Genomic DNA, 14,010 nt, shown 5'->3' on the forward strand with positions numbered 1-14,010 from the left:
CTGCCCCTCTGCTGCTCATGCTCTGTCTCTCTCTCTCTCTCAAAAATAAGTAAACATTAAAAAATTTTAAAAAAGAATGTATCTTTTGTGTTTGGTTTCTTTTGCTTGTTGTCATGTTTATGAGATTCATCTATGCCACTGGGTATAATTATAGTTTTAAAATTCTCCTTATGTATTAGAATTTCAGTGTATAAACATAAAACAAATTAGTGACCCATTCTGTTGTTGGTGGGCATTTGGATTATTTCCAGTTTCAAGCTTTCATAAATGAAGCAGCTCTGAAAAATGTGTGCAAAAGCCTTTTGNTCTGGGAATGGGATTGCTAGGCTATACTATATGAATCTCTCAGCTTTCTAGAACTTGCCCAACATTTTAAATTTTTATTTATTTTTATTTTTTAATATATTTTTAAAACATTTATTTATTTATTTTTGAGCGAGACAGAGACAGCATTGGCGAGGGGGGCAGAAAGAGAGGGAGAGAGAGAGTCCCAAGCAGGCTCCCTGCTATCAGCACAGAGCACTATGCGTGGCTCAAACCCACCAAACCATGAGATCACGCCCTGAGCCAAAACCAAGAGTGCGATCACCAACTGGCTGAGCCACCCAGGTGCACCTTAGGACTTGCCCAGTGTTTTAATGAACATTTTTAACCTTGCAGTAAAGTAAGACTTTAATTAGGTTGTGGAAAGCACTCAGTATGGTTTTTGTCAGGTAGAGAGATCATATTCCATTAAGTTAAAGTGCCATAATGGACTTTAACATTTCCCCATTGCTTATTCATTTAGATCATTTTCATTGTCTTGTTATTTTATATAATGTTACGTGAGTGACTCTTTTTTTTTTTAAGTGTTTTTTATTTATTTCTAGGAGAGAGAGAGAGAGAGAGACAGCGTGAGCAGGGGAGGGTCAGAGAGAGAGGGAGTCACAGACTCTGAAACAGGCTCCAGGCTCTGAGCTGGCAGTCAGCACAGAGCCGGACGCGGGGCTCGAAACCACGAACCGCGAGATCATGACCTAAGCGAAAGTCGGACGCTTAACCGACTAAGCCACCCAGGCGCCCCGTGAGTGACTCTTTATAGATGTTTCTTTCTTTTGGAAAATTTGCTTTGAGTAAATTCTTACGGTAAGTTCACTGGATCAAAAGATCTGTGACTGTGAGAACTGTCACCCTTAAAAGGACTCTGAGGGCCTGCTGAGGAGGGGAAAGTGAGGAAGCAAGCCTGTTAAGCCATGGCCCAGGGGTGGGGGTGGGGGGCTGGATATGAAGACAGGTCGCCTATGGCTTTCATAGAGTGTCTCGTAGAGGACGGGAAGGAAGGTCAGGTAGAATGTGGGATGATGATTTTTATGCATAGTGGTGATTTTATAGCAACTCGGTGTTTAGTTCCTTAGAAAATAAGTAAGCTAGGTCATTGGAAAAAAAAATGTGTAACAACCATTAACAGAGGAAGAAGAGAGAAATCATCGGTGCAAAGATTCACTTTATTTATTCATTTTCCCCCAAATATTATTAGCATGATTAAAGCCAAAGAGGGGGAGGCAGTAAGGTGGGGAGAAGGGCCTGCAATAGATGCGGGTCTCCGATGAGAAAAGGTCCGGAGGCCTGAGGAGGGAGGCAGGGAGGCTGGGGCCGAGGCGCAGGCGATGAGGCCTGCGAGGCTACTCTTTCTGACACTCGCTCCTGTTGAAGCTCTTGACGAGGGCGGAGGACAGGCTCTTGTGCGTGACCTCGCAGGAGTACTTTTCATGACTCTGGTACTCTGTACTGGGTATCGTCAGGGTGCTGCTAAGGCTGTAGGTGTTGTCCTTGCTGTTCTGCTCTGTGACGCTCTGCTGGATGCCGCTGCTTTGGAGAACGCCATCCACTTTCCACTTGACACTGGCCTCTTTGGGGTAGAAGTCACTCAGCATGCACACGATAGAGGCAGTTCCTTTGTGCAACTGGTCCAGAGATGGTGGGAAGAGAAAGACGGATGGCTGAGCATCACTCCCTGAGGAAAGAAGCACAGAGAATGGTCTTTAAGGAACAGGGGAGTCCTCCATTTGGGCATATCATTTGTGGGCAATCCCAGAGCCCATAAGGGACAGACAGAGGTGTTTCTTCTGAGTAGCAATGAGGGAGACCAGGAAGTAGATTTAAAATCTCCATGATTTTGCGTTTTTCTCTGGTCCCCATCTCTTAAGAAAGTTTTACACTGTTTTGTCTGCAGCCATTTGAAGGACTTTGTTGCTTTTCTGACCTCACCTTTCTTTCCTTCACCTGTGTTCCCTGCCTCTTGCAATAAGCACAGTGTTTTAGGCAAAGACACGAGGGCCATTTTATCAGACTCCCTCACAGTTTAGAAGTGAAAACACATCTTAGACCCCCTTATAGAACTCATTCCCCTGTGTCTCTCCCAGAACTGTGTAGCTATATCAGGCTGCTTTTTCCTTCCTGGGTTTTCTTTGAGTGTGTTAGAGCCAGACTCCCCCCTCTAGAGTGACTTCAAACCCTGAGTCTGTACCTGGGCTGAGGCACAGCCCTGTCACCCTCTGTGATCAGTCCAGCAACTCCCCGATCTCCTTACAAAAGCCTTGAAGGAAGACCGAGCCCTGGAAGACCAAGCCCTGCTCTGACAGCTGCCATGACTTGGGGGCGATAATAGACCAGACAGTGGGGGTCCACTGTAATTTTGGCCACCTGCCTTTGAGGAACTAGCTAGCTTCAGTTCTGACCATGAGCAACTGCCAGATGGCGTCTGGGAAATCCCCGTCTGTGGGCATTCAAGCTGTCTGGTCAGAGAGCAAGGGCGAAAATAACAAATCAAGAATCCTTTCCTGTGAGAAGATTGCAGATAGTGATCAGGTTTTTATAAAGCTAACCTCCATTAATTAAGCATTTCGATGTAAGATACTGAACTTTTTATGTTTTGATATATATATTTTTTCTCTTTTGACCTGCATTACTAATTTTTTCTGAGAATTTTATAAAATATCTTTGGCAGCAAAATAATGTGAATTCTAGAAAAAAAGGAGGGGAAGTATTCCAGGAAGATACTTGTAGCTGGGTGAATCTTCGACACCTTTAAAATATCCATCCTGCACAAAATATTAAATAATCAGCACATTTGATATGGAAAGTCTTACAAGACATTTTAGTAGCTTTTAATGGAGTCTAAATGTATAAAAAATGTTTTTAAAAGACCCTAAAATAGTTTAAAATACCCATATAATTTAAATAGTCCTAAAATAATTTTCAAGTTTTAAAACAGCCCTAAAAGAGTCCTATAAAATTGTTGCAGACCAAAAATAACCTTTCTTAAGCATCACTTTTGAAACCAGCTGAAGTAAACGACAAAAAATTACTAAACTGTTTTACAGGGTATGGGATTAAAATACTCAGATTAAAAATTTTCTACCACAGAATGAAAGTATCGGAAAATATGTTTATATCAAGTTTTTATTAATGGTATTTGTCTGTGATTAGGTATTTCATACAACTGAAATATTGTTGTATGAAATACCTACAAGCCATTAATTTTTTGAAAATTAAAAGCATGTCACAAATTTATCTTATTTTTTTATCTAATGGTATTTAATGTGGACTCAGTAAAAGTTAATTGGTTAAAACTGGAGTGGCCAGATGGCCTTAAATTCAGTTTTTGCTGGTAAGGATTTTGCCCCGGAAGAGTTATATATACTTCTTTCTTTTGGATTGTGCTTTTACTATATGAATATATTTGATGAGATAATATTGAAATAATTACATGTCACTGAAAAAAAAAGTAGCTTTAAGTTTTTTATAGTCCTCTACTGGAAATTTCTATTAAGAGGCTATAACAATGACTTGAAATTTATTTCTGAAATTTCTACTAAATCAGACTTCTCCCTGTTTCTTCTATGTTAGCTCAGTGCCCACTACATTTCTATTCTTTTCTGTTAGTGCCATTATTCGTATCACTGTGTTGGGAAAGCCACCACAGGAGAGTTGAACAGGCGACTGTGGAGTGGCCGTGGCTGTGGCCTTTAGCGGCTAGGTGCCCTGCCACATGAGTGCCCTGGTCACAAAAGTCATTCAGTCATGACAAAAGACCGCCATGAAGTCTACAGACCACGCAAGCTTTGCCGTGGCTTCCTTGGCGGTATAAAAAAAATGGCCAAGTAATAACGGAGGGAAATAAAAAAACACGCTCACTAAAATATTTACGATTTTTCTACAAGTCCGTGGACATTTGAAACATGCAATTATTTTCTTTTACTTCATTTAAACGAATTTTTTCAAAACTGAGATTTTGGTGATAACCGTCTCTTCACCATTACAACAAGAAATCATTTCACGTTTAATCTAATATAGAAATTGGATTTTTACAAAGAAGATAGCTATCAGGATATAGAACTTCTGTAGAATTTCTGAATATTGACAATTTATCACTCCTTTTAGACTCTAAAGATGGCAGCGCACCTGATTCTCAATTAAGCTGTATGTTTTACTTGGCAAATAAATATGCTTTTTTAACTTACTGATTTTTTATGCATTCTATGGATTTTAATTGTTATCTTACAAAATAACTTATCAGGAGAGAAAACAGACTAAGAAATAAATTTCTCTTCTGTATCACACATAACGAGCAAAAATCAATTTAACATCTGGTAAAACTCAATGAAAATTAGTTCACTTTTCTCTTGAGCTCCAAAGATTCCTTTTTCATCTACACTATTTTTTTTCCCTTTTGAACAATGAAATTTAGATTAAATTAAACTTTTTGTCTACAAACCCAGTTTTGGAGCTGAGTTTAACTTTTGAAATTGATGACAAATCTGAAATGGTCTCATACACTCGTCTGCACAAAATTCATACTTTAGGTGAATACTTTAGGTGACCTCTAAAAGTCACCACTGGTATTTAGACCCAAATTTCAGCAGGCAATAGAGAAAAATTACTTACGTTTAATCTCCAGACGCGTCCCTTTGCCAAAGGTGATCCACTGTATTAACTTAATTACTTTCTCCTCAACAAAAACCTCTTTTTGCTGCTAAACTCATTAGATTGATGGATACAGACAAAATCTGGCAATTTAGATGCCACATCAACTAACTAGCTCTTTGCTCTTCTTTGAGATGAATTGGTTTTCAGTCCCTTACTCATCTGATTTTCAGAAGAATCCCATTCTCTTCAGAACTGACCTCAACTCACATCCCACACATGAAAACCCCCAAATTTCACAACTCTACAAGAAAAAGCACTAGAAAGGTGTACTTACGTTTGACCTCCAGCTTGGTTCCCGGGCCGAAGGTAAGCCACAGTGAGGGCTTTGACACTCAGCCCTCAACAAAAACCTCCTTCTGATGCCGATCATATACGAAAGGCCAATTCAGAGAAAAATCCAACCATTTCTTCCCCCTTCTCCCCCCAAAGCCTACTCTCCTCACAAACTCAACGATTTGTTTGCTTAGCTGAAAAGTTGGCTAATTTCTCATTTTCTGCTGTTTTCTTTTGGGGCACCGGAAAGGGCTCATTTTGGCAAAATGTCACGAACTTGAACATATAATGCAACAGGACAAAGACTTTACAAATAATTGAACAAAAAGGTACTTACGTGTCATCTCCAGTTTGGTCCCTTGGCCGAAAGTAAACCACAGTGATTTCCCTTAATCTCCCCCTCTACAAAAACTCACCCTGAAATGGTAGCAAGCCTCTCTCCCCAGTTACCCTATTTTGCTTTGGAAATCTTAAAAATTAACTGTCAGCTAGCCTCCAGTGGAGCTATTTTCTCTCCTCTGCACCTAATCTGGGAATGAAATTTGTTTTATCCCTGACATGTAACTAATTAGAACATGTGAAAAGGTTGGAGTGGGGGGAAGCAAACCAATTAAACAGAAACAGTGAAGAATTGGTTGAAAAAAAAGACTTACGTTTTATCTCCAGCTTCGTCCCCTGGCCGAAATTGTAAACACAGTAGTTCCTCCTAACCTCCTTCCCATACAAAAACTGAATTTCCTTTTCTGACAATCGAGCAAGGCTCTGTGTGGGACATATAATTATGCTCCCCAGTAGAGTCTGCAACTATCACTTAGACAGGTTATTCCCACCCAATGACTGAACCTTGTTCCTCACAGAAAATGTGCAACCCTTTTTTGAGTTTGTTTACAGACTTTATCTTTGCCTTAGAGGATGTCAGATCCTAGCCGCCAAGCATCAGCTTATAAAGATCACTTCACAAACACGAGGATCACAAGACACAAACAACTGAAGAAGGAAGGTTTGGATTTTACTCACGTTTGACTTCCAGCTTGGTTCCTTGGCCGAACGTCCAACACAGTGATAGCTCCCCATTGTGTCAGTGTACAAAAACCCTTCTCCTGGAAGTAGGCCCTGGGGCGGCTGCTGCAGCTTCACTCTGCTTTCCAGCAGGTGTGGACTCCCCCAGGGCCTCCCTGACAGAGAATGTTTTCTTAGGTAAGATCTGTAATCTTGGAAGAGGATATATTTAGGTCTGTGGCCTGATGATCCCTTTCTTTAGCAATCTACCCTATCTGGCTGCTTATTTTATTTATTTATTTGTTTGTTTATCTATTTATCTATCTGTCTATCTACTTATTTATTTGAAGGTAGGCTGAGTGAAAATGACAAAGAAAACAAACAAGTTTTAAAAACTGCACTCTTTTATACCTTCTCCCGGGCCAGGGGGCTTTTGCAAATGATAAACCTCATTCACTGTGATTATGGGATTCTAGTTTCTCTCAGTTAAGAATAATTAGAGAGGGTCTTCCTATTTGAACCTCTCTTTTGCCACGATGTTCCAAAAAAGATAGACTAAACGTATATCAGATCATATCAAGGCCCATGTTTTACTTTGAGACATATTCTGGCATCAAGCTATAGAGGACACATGAACACAAAACAAAGATCAATGGAGTAGAAAGTAGACTTTACAGGGGCGCCTGGGTGGCTTAGTCGGTTAAGCGTCTGACTTTCGCTTAGGTCATGATCTTGCGGTTCGTGGGTTCGAGCCCCGCGTCGGGCTCTGTGCTGACTGCCAGCTCAGAGCCTGGAGCCTGTTTCAGAGTCTGTGACTCTCTCTCTCTCTGACCCTCCCCTGCTCACGCTGTCTCTCTCTCTCTCCTAGAAATAAATAAAAAAACATTAAAAAAAATTTTGTAAATAAAAAAAAAGAAAGTAGACTTTACTTAGTTGATCATGTGTTGTCAGAGGGGTGCCCATCGTGCTCATTGAGCTGAACCATGTGCAGAGTTGTCTTTGGAGCTGCCAGGGACTCATGCCATGCCATGGTGTTTCCCTGGTAACCCCATCAAGGGCACTGAAGATTTCATGTATTTATATATATATATAATTTTATATATATATATTCATTTACTTATTTATTTATTTATATATATAATTTTGAGAGAGAGAGAGCATGAGGGAGGGGCAGGGAGAGAATTCCAAGAAGGTTCTGCACTGTTCTGCAGAGCCCAATGGATTCTTTCAAAACTCAGTTCAAGAGAGATCTTCTCTTGGATTTTCCTCTAGCCAAGTGACTCTACTTTGCAGAGCACAGAGACAGATCCAGAACGTCTAGTTGTTCTTATCTGCTGTCAGATTCTTTCTACCCTACTGGATCGTAAATTGTTTGATGTTTCATTGTCTTGTATTTGGAAGGCCCAGTCCAGTATCTTCACTTGGCAAATGTTCAACAAACATTTGCACAATGAATGAATGAAAAAACATATTCCACGATGAATAGTTGAAAATCAATAATGGACCAGAGCTAATAAATTATATAAACTAAGGACTAATACTAACCACTGAAATAGTATGTTTCAGGGGCGCCTGGGGGTGGCTCAATTGGTTAAGCATCTGACTTCAGCTCAGGTCATGATCTCAAGGTTCATGAATTCAAGCCCTACACTGGGCTCTGTGCTGACAGCTCAGAGCCTTGAGCCTGATTTGGATTCTGTGTCTCCTTCTCTCTCTCTCTGCCCCTCCCCTGCTTGAGCTCTCTCTCTCTTTCTCTCTCAAAAGTAACTAACTATTAAAAAAAAAAGAAAATGAAAATATTTGGAGCTCCTGGGTGGCTCAGTCGGTTAAGTGTCTGCCTTTGGCTCAGGTCATGATATGGTTCATGACTTCAAGCCCCACATCAGGCTCTGTGCTGACAGCTCAGAGTCCCTGGAGCCTGCTTCAGATTCTGCATTTCCTTCTCTCTCTACCCCTTCCTCTCTCAAGTGCTATCTCTATCTCTCAAAAATAAATAAATGTTAAAAAATATTAAAGAAATAGTAAGTTTCACAAGAGAAATTGTAACTGTAATTCAGAAAGGTAGGGTAGGATTCCTTGATTCTGTCAGCAAGAGCTTTGCTATTGTCTTTAATAGCAAAATCAGCAGTGAATCTCACCAGAAGATGAGGAAAGAGAGGACATGGAGGTAGACAGAAGAGAGAAACTTTCAAGTGGACATTTAGTGTGCAAAGTAGTTGACTGAGAACATAGTCAACATTGATCCTAAAGAGGATAGGGTGATTTTCTCTGCAGAGATACAAGCAAACTAGCCAGAATACTTGACATTTATCGAGCACTTATGAAGTGTCAGACATTGAACATGAATCACCCACATTTAATTATTCTCCAAAATCTAGGAACAAGAAACTGATATTATCGCAGTTCTATAGATGAGGAAAATTGAGTTCAGAGATGTGAAGTAACTTCACCCTAAGTGGCAGCACTGGGAGCTTAATTGGCCTGGGAGTGGAAACACCCAATGGAAGCAGCATGCAAGGCAGAAGACACTGGGGTGGAAGAAGGAAAAGGAATCTCCTTAGACTGTCCTAGGGCTGGCAATGAGTAGATAAGTGTGCTCAAATGTGTATACAAGGCTGATCACTGAAATGTTTAGAAGTTTAAGAAATGGAAAGCAACTGAAATCTTTATCAATAGGAATTTGGTTAAATTGATTATGATAGAACTTTGCAGCGGAACACTAAGCAATCAATAAGAGAATGAGGTCTGTTTCTATATAGTCATGTGGAAGGTGTTTGTGAAAATACAGGCCATGGACTGGTATGTTTTGTATAATATTGATTCCATTTTATTGGATATATGTGGATATAAATACAGGGTAATTCCTGAAAGAAATACAACAAGCTTTACTCAGTAGTTATCTCCTGGGTTTACAGGGGTGTGTTGCTTGGGAAGAGAGCACTTCCTTTTTCTCCCCTTCTGTATGTTGTAGATTATCTGATTTTAAAACTTAGGTGAATACATTCATTTTGTGGTTTTTAGAAACAGTAAGGCTGTATCAATTTTGATAAGTAGTAAACTCTGACATTGCCTGCTAGAATCCTCAATATTCTTGTACAATGTATAAATATAATTTTAAATGATACATACACATGCATGAGTTTTTTTGGCCTATTAATGTTTTTCTGTAATCTTTAAATCAAGAATTAATCTGCTTTTGTATAGGAGATACAAATGTAGGGTATGTGGGGTTGATGCAGGGGCTGGAAAATGGGAATGATAAAGATGATATGCCTCTATTAGGGATTATGTTCCTCAGGGAATAATGTGAAATGGAGAACTAATGTGAAGTTGGGATCTAATGTGAAGAGTACATCTAAATTATTGTACTAAGATAGTATTTGCTACAGTATTTGCTTATCATAAGAATTATGGTGACAGAAGCTATTGATAATACTGATTTACTGAGGAAAGATAGTGTCAATTGACTAGTCTGACAGGCTCTTGGATTTGTGTATAAAAGTGATGGAAATAAAAATTGGGGGAGAGCATTCCAACAAACTCATCACTGAAGCTGTTTCCCATTTGACCCCCAGCAAAGTTAGATTCTTAGAATAACTTCTAAACTGCTTGTGGAAGAGAAGGAGGGAGCAAGGGAGAGAGAGAAATGGGAGGGACACCAAATGCACACCTGTACGTCATCCTGAAAACTATTGCTAAAGTAAACAATCAATGTTTTTCACATCTACCATTTCAAGAAACACCATTTTTGCCCTTTATTTGGCATAATTAACCAGCTATTTGGAGAGGTCCACTTCACTCACACCAGTAACATACAGTAAATCAGCTAACTTGTCAGGGACATGATGGCATTATTTAGCTCTTTGCAAGGTTTGAAGGATGGTGGCTTTCTTACCTGGCTCTGGAATATTTGTGTCTGATAATCCATCTTGAAGTCTGTGGTTTAGTGTGTTTTCTAGCTCATCAATCACAGTGGAGTCCAATGTAGGTGATTCTTTTCACATCAGCTTCACTCCTCCTTACGATTGTAATGGCTACCATTTATACTTGATTTAAGGTGATATCCCATAAAGTAAGGATGAAATTCTTGAGTCCACATTCAGTGGTGTCTGGAACTTGATCAATTGGCGGGCTTCCACCTAAGGTGCCACAAATTGACACCTATTCCTGAATTCTCAAGGGACAAGAGTGGCCCCATAGCATGTAGAAGGGAGACAGAGGTTACTTGAGAAATTGCTGCTTCCTTACTCCTTTGGAGCTGTGTCTGTTTCCAGTCATCTCTGAAGAAAGAGGTGCTGAGAGAAGCAAAGTCCTTTGTCCTAACATGCGCACGTGTTTGTGCCATAAACATGACCCAAGATTTTGGACTTGCTCTGGAATATGTAGATGCTCATTGTTTCCAAGAAGACATTAAGGCTGTGGGTATTTTCTGACTTCTCAGAGTGAAAAAGAAAATAGCAGTATCAGTGCACGGTTAATTACCCTCAGAGAGGCTCACCACCCAGATTTACATTTCAAGTGTTGTGGTTTCTGGTTGGTTATACACAAGCGATGAGTCCCTCGAAGTCTGCTCTGGAGTTCCCTGCCCCCCTTTGTCCCCTTGGCACCTAGCCCTAGCCCTGTGTCCTCCCTTATCCTACTACTGAGAAAGCCATCACGGACAACTACTTTGATTGGGCCGCTCTGGATGCAGTTGTGAAATCAATGAATTCAGGCATGATTCTTCATACTTTTTTTCTTCCCCACTGTCAAATCTTCAGGTCCCTCNTTTCAAGTGTTGTGGTTTCTGGTTGGTTATACACAAGCGATGAGTCCCTCGAAGTCTGCTCTGGAGTTCCATGCCCCCCTTTGTCTGTCCCCTTGGCACCTAGCCCTAGCCCTGTGTCCTCCCTTATCCTACTACTGAGAAAGCCATCACGGACAACTACTTTGATTGGGCCGCTCTGGATGCAGTTGTGAAATCAATGAATTCAGGCATGATTCTTCATACTTTTTTTCTTCCCCACTGTCAAATCTTCAGGTCCCTCATGGGCACTCTACTTTGCTCCCTGCTGGCTCAGAACCCAGCCCTGAGTGCCCTCCACCTCCCACCCAGTCTTGCTCATCTTGAGTAAGGATCTGGGCTCTGGACCTTTCTTGCCCACAGTCCAAAACTGCCTTATGCCTTCAGCGTGTATAATCCTGATCCTGTGCAGAAGGATTCTGATCTCTCATTGCTTTCTGTTCCCATTAGCTTTTCTTTTCAACCGTGTGGGTCACTTGGTTACCACTTGACCTAATAGTGTGTTGTCGTTGCCTCTTGCCTTATTCTTCTTATTCTTGTGAGTTTACTTCTTTAAAATAATACTCTTAAAAAAAATTTTTTTTTGTATTTTAGGGTGTTTGTTTTTAATGAGCAGGTATTGTGATGGAATATATGTGTTTAATCCATCATCTTAACCTGAATCCTCTTTTAATTAACTCCTTTGAGTTCTCAATGGGGTTACTAGGTCAGGTTCTGGCTCTCTCTCCCACCCTAATCAGCATACACATTCAAGGGCTATTACTCTAGTGTTGGTGAAAGAGGAAGTACAGATCACTCCTTTCTCCATCCTCCCCCAGCCCCACCCTAAGTGTCCTGATTATACTGGCTGATACACAGAGTTCCAAACAAGGCAGAAGGATGGGAAGAGGGCAGGCCTACAGCAAAAGAAACACGCATGCACACAAAAGCAAAATGGAAACCTAACAGATTGAAACAAAGAATAATTTGGACTTTAAAAAAATGTTTATTTATTTTGAGAGAGCAGGGGAGGAGAGGCAGAGAAAGGGGGAGAGAGAATCCTAAGCAGGCTCTGCATTGTCAGAGGAGAGCCCAAAATGGTGGGGCTTGATCTCACAAAGCTTGATCATACCTGAGCCAAAATCAAGAGTCAGATGCTTAACTGACTGAGCCACACAGGTGCTCCTATTTTGGACTCTTAAGTTGAGTATAATGGACTTGTCCACCACTTGTTCTAAATCCCCTTTGCAATGACAGAAGAAACATAAAAATGAGAATATAGTTATTTTGTGGTTGGATCCTATTAGCAGAAAAAAACATTTGTGGAAAATCACAAAGATTTAACTTTTGTGATTCAATTGATGGAGAAACTGAAATCTAGAATCTTCCATTCCATTGCAAAAATAGGAGGGGTCTCTGAGCCCCAGAAAACCATGGAAAACACACACCTCAGCGTTATTAGGGACTACTGGGCCTGCGCGTGGGACGGGAATAACACCTGGGCTGCCTCCATTAAGCTTGCAGTCACCCTTCAGGCCATGGCGATAGTGATAGAAAGAAAAAGAGGCAAAGTTACAGGCATCCAAAGGCAATGGGATAAAAATCTTCCAGGCCACTAGGAGAAAAAAAAAATGGACAAAGAAAATTTAAACCAGTTTAGCAAAATTCAGGAAAAGGAAATTAAAAAATCAAGAGAAAAATATTGGATAAATAGAATTACAAAATAAGATGGAGAGATTAAGTCCAAATAGAACAGTCATAAACTGTACTAAATGCTGTTAAGTTATTCAAAACTTGAAAATGAGGCATAAAGATGACTGTCAATGAAGATTCTCTCCTTGACCAAACTGTACCCTGGCTCCTCTGAGCTCTCTTCTCAAGTGGACCCTGAATTTCGGACTTCCATGTTCATCTTTGCATTGTCTAATTTTAGCAAGAATCCTGTGAAGTCAGTTTAACCAGAATCCCCCTCCTTGATATCTGATCACTGATGAGGGAGCATAAGGCAAGCTGAGGACAAAGCACAAGCTGACAACACCACCACCCCTCTCCCCCACCCTCCTCCCCAGGTGGGATAAGTGTTATTCCTCAGGTGCCCCCTGGCTGCCCAAGAACAAAGGACAGAAAACAAATGGTTAAACTGAAAGAGTCTCCATCAGTTTACAAATATCTCATCAATGACCTAATCTCCAGGAACTCCCTTCTGGCTTAATGATAATGCTTTGCTAGGGGGAAAAACCACTTTAGCTTGACAACAGCCAGGCCTCCAGTAATTCTGAGTCTTCTTCAGCTATGGAAATCCCTTCCAGAAACTTCCTCTTGACTTTATCTCCCCCCAACTCCACTGTATATAAGCAGCCACTCTTCACAACCCCAGTGCAGCTTTTCCTGCCCATTGGTCCTGTCCCCATGCCTTAATGAAATCACCTTTTTGCACCAAAACATGTCTTCAAGAATTCTTAATTGGCCATAGGCTCTGAACCCCACCAACACCCCAAAACCCCACCAATCACCATCACCATCTGATGGGCTTTCTCACCTTCACTGCTCCAGGCAATGTCTGATCACCCTGACTGGCCTTCGGCAAGAATCCTGTTAGGTTGGTTTTACCAGATCCTCCTTTAAACTGGATATTTTCTCTTAGTCATTTTTCCATCCACTGACCCCTACTCTGCTCCTTGGCTATAAACTCCCGCTTTCCCTTATAGTTGGAGTGGGGCCCAGCCTCTCCTTCCTAGGGCAGAACCTCCATGGGGTGTTTCCAACACATTATTATCTTGATGATCCTAAGTCTGCCTTGCTTTTCTTCAACGAATGTCTTGAGTAATTATTTCTTTAACACTATGTGTCCTTTCAGGGTCATTTGACTTGCTAGAGAAATGAAGTTTTTATAAATTTCTAATTATACCTAATTAAAAACTAGATTTCAAAGGGTTGCATGTTAATTTAGAGAAAACTGGTATCATGAACATGATAAATTACTTTTGTCTGAGGAGACAAAGCTAATG

General features: G+C 40.7%; 1 gene segment (V, D, J or C); it reads right to left on the reverse strand.

Moving 5' to 3' along the window:
* Positions 1 to 1,466: 1,466 nt before the first annotated feature.
* On the reverse strand, positions 1,467 to 5,658 carry LOC144233661 (immunoglobulin kappa constant-like). The segment is given in 2 exon segments: positions 1,467 to 1,993; positions 5,579 to 5,658. Coding segments are annotated over 2 exon segments (339 nt in total).
* Positions 5,659 to 14,010: the final 8,352 nt, after the last annotated feature.

Source organism: Crocuta crocuta, unplaced genomic scaffold (genome assembly GCF_008692635.1).
Source record: "Crocuta crocuta isolate KB4526 unplaced genomic scaffold, BGI_CrCroc_1.0 scaffold275, whole genome shotgun sequence".
Classification (NCBI taxonomy): Eukaryota; Metazoa; Chordata; class Mammalia; order Carnivora; family Hyaenidae; genus Crocuta; species Crocuta crocuta.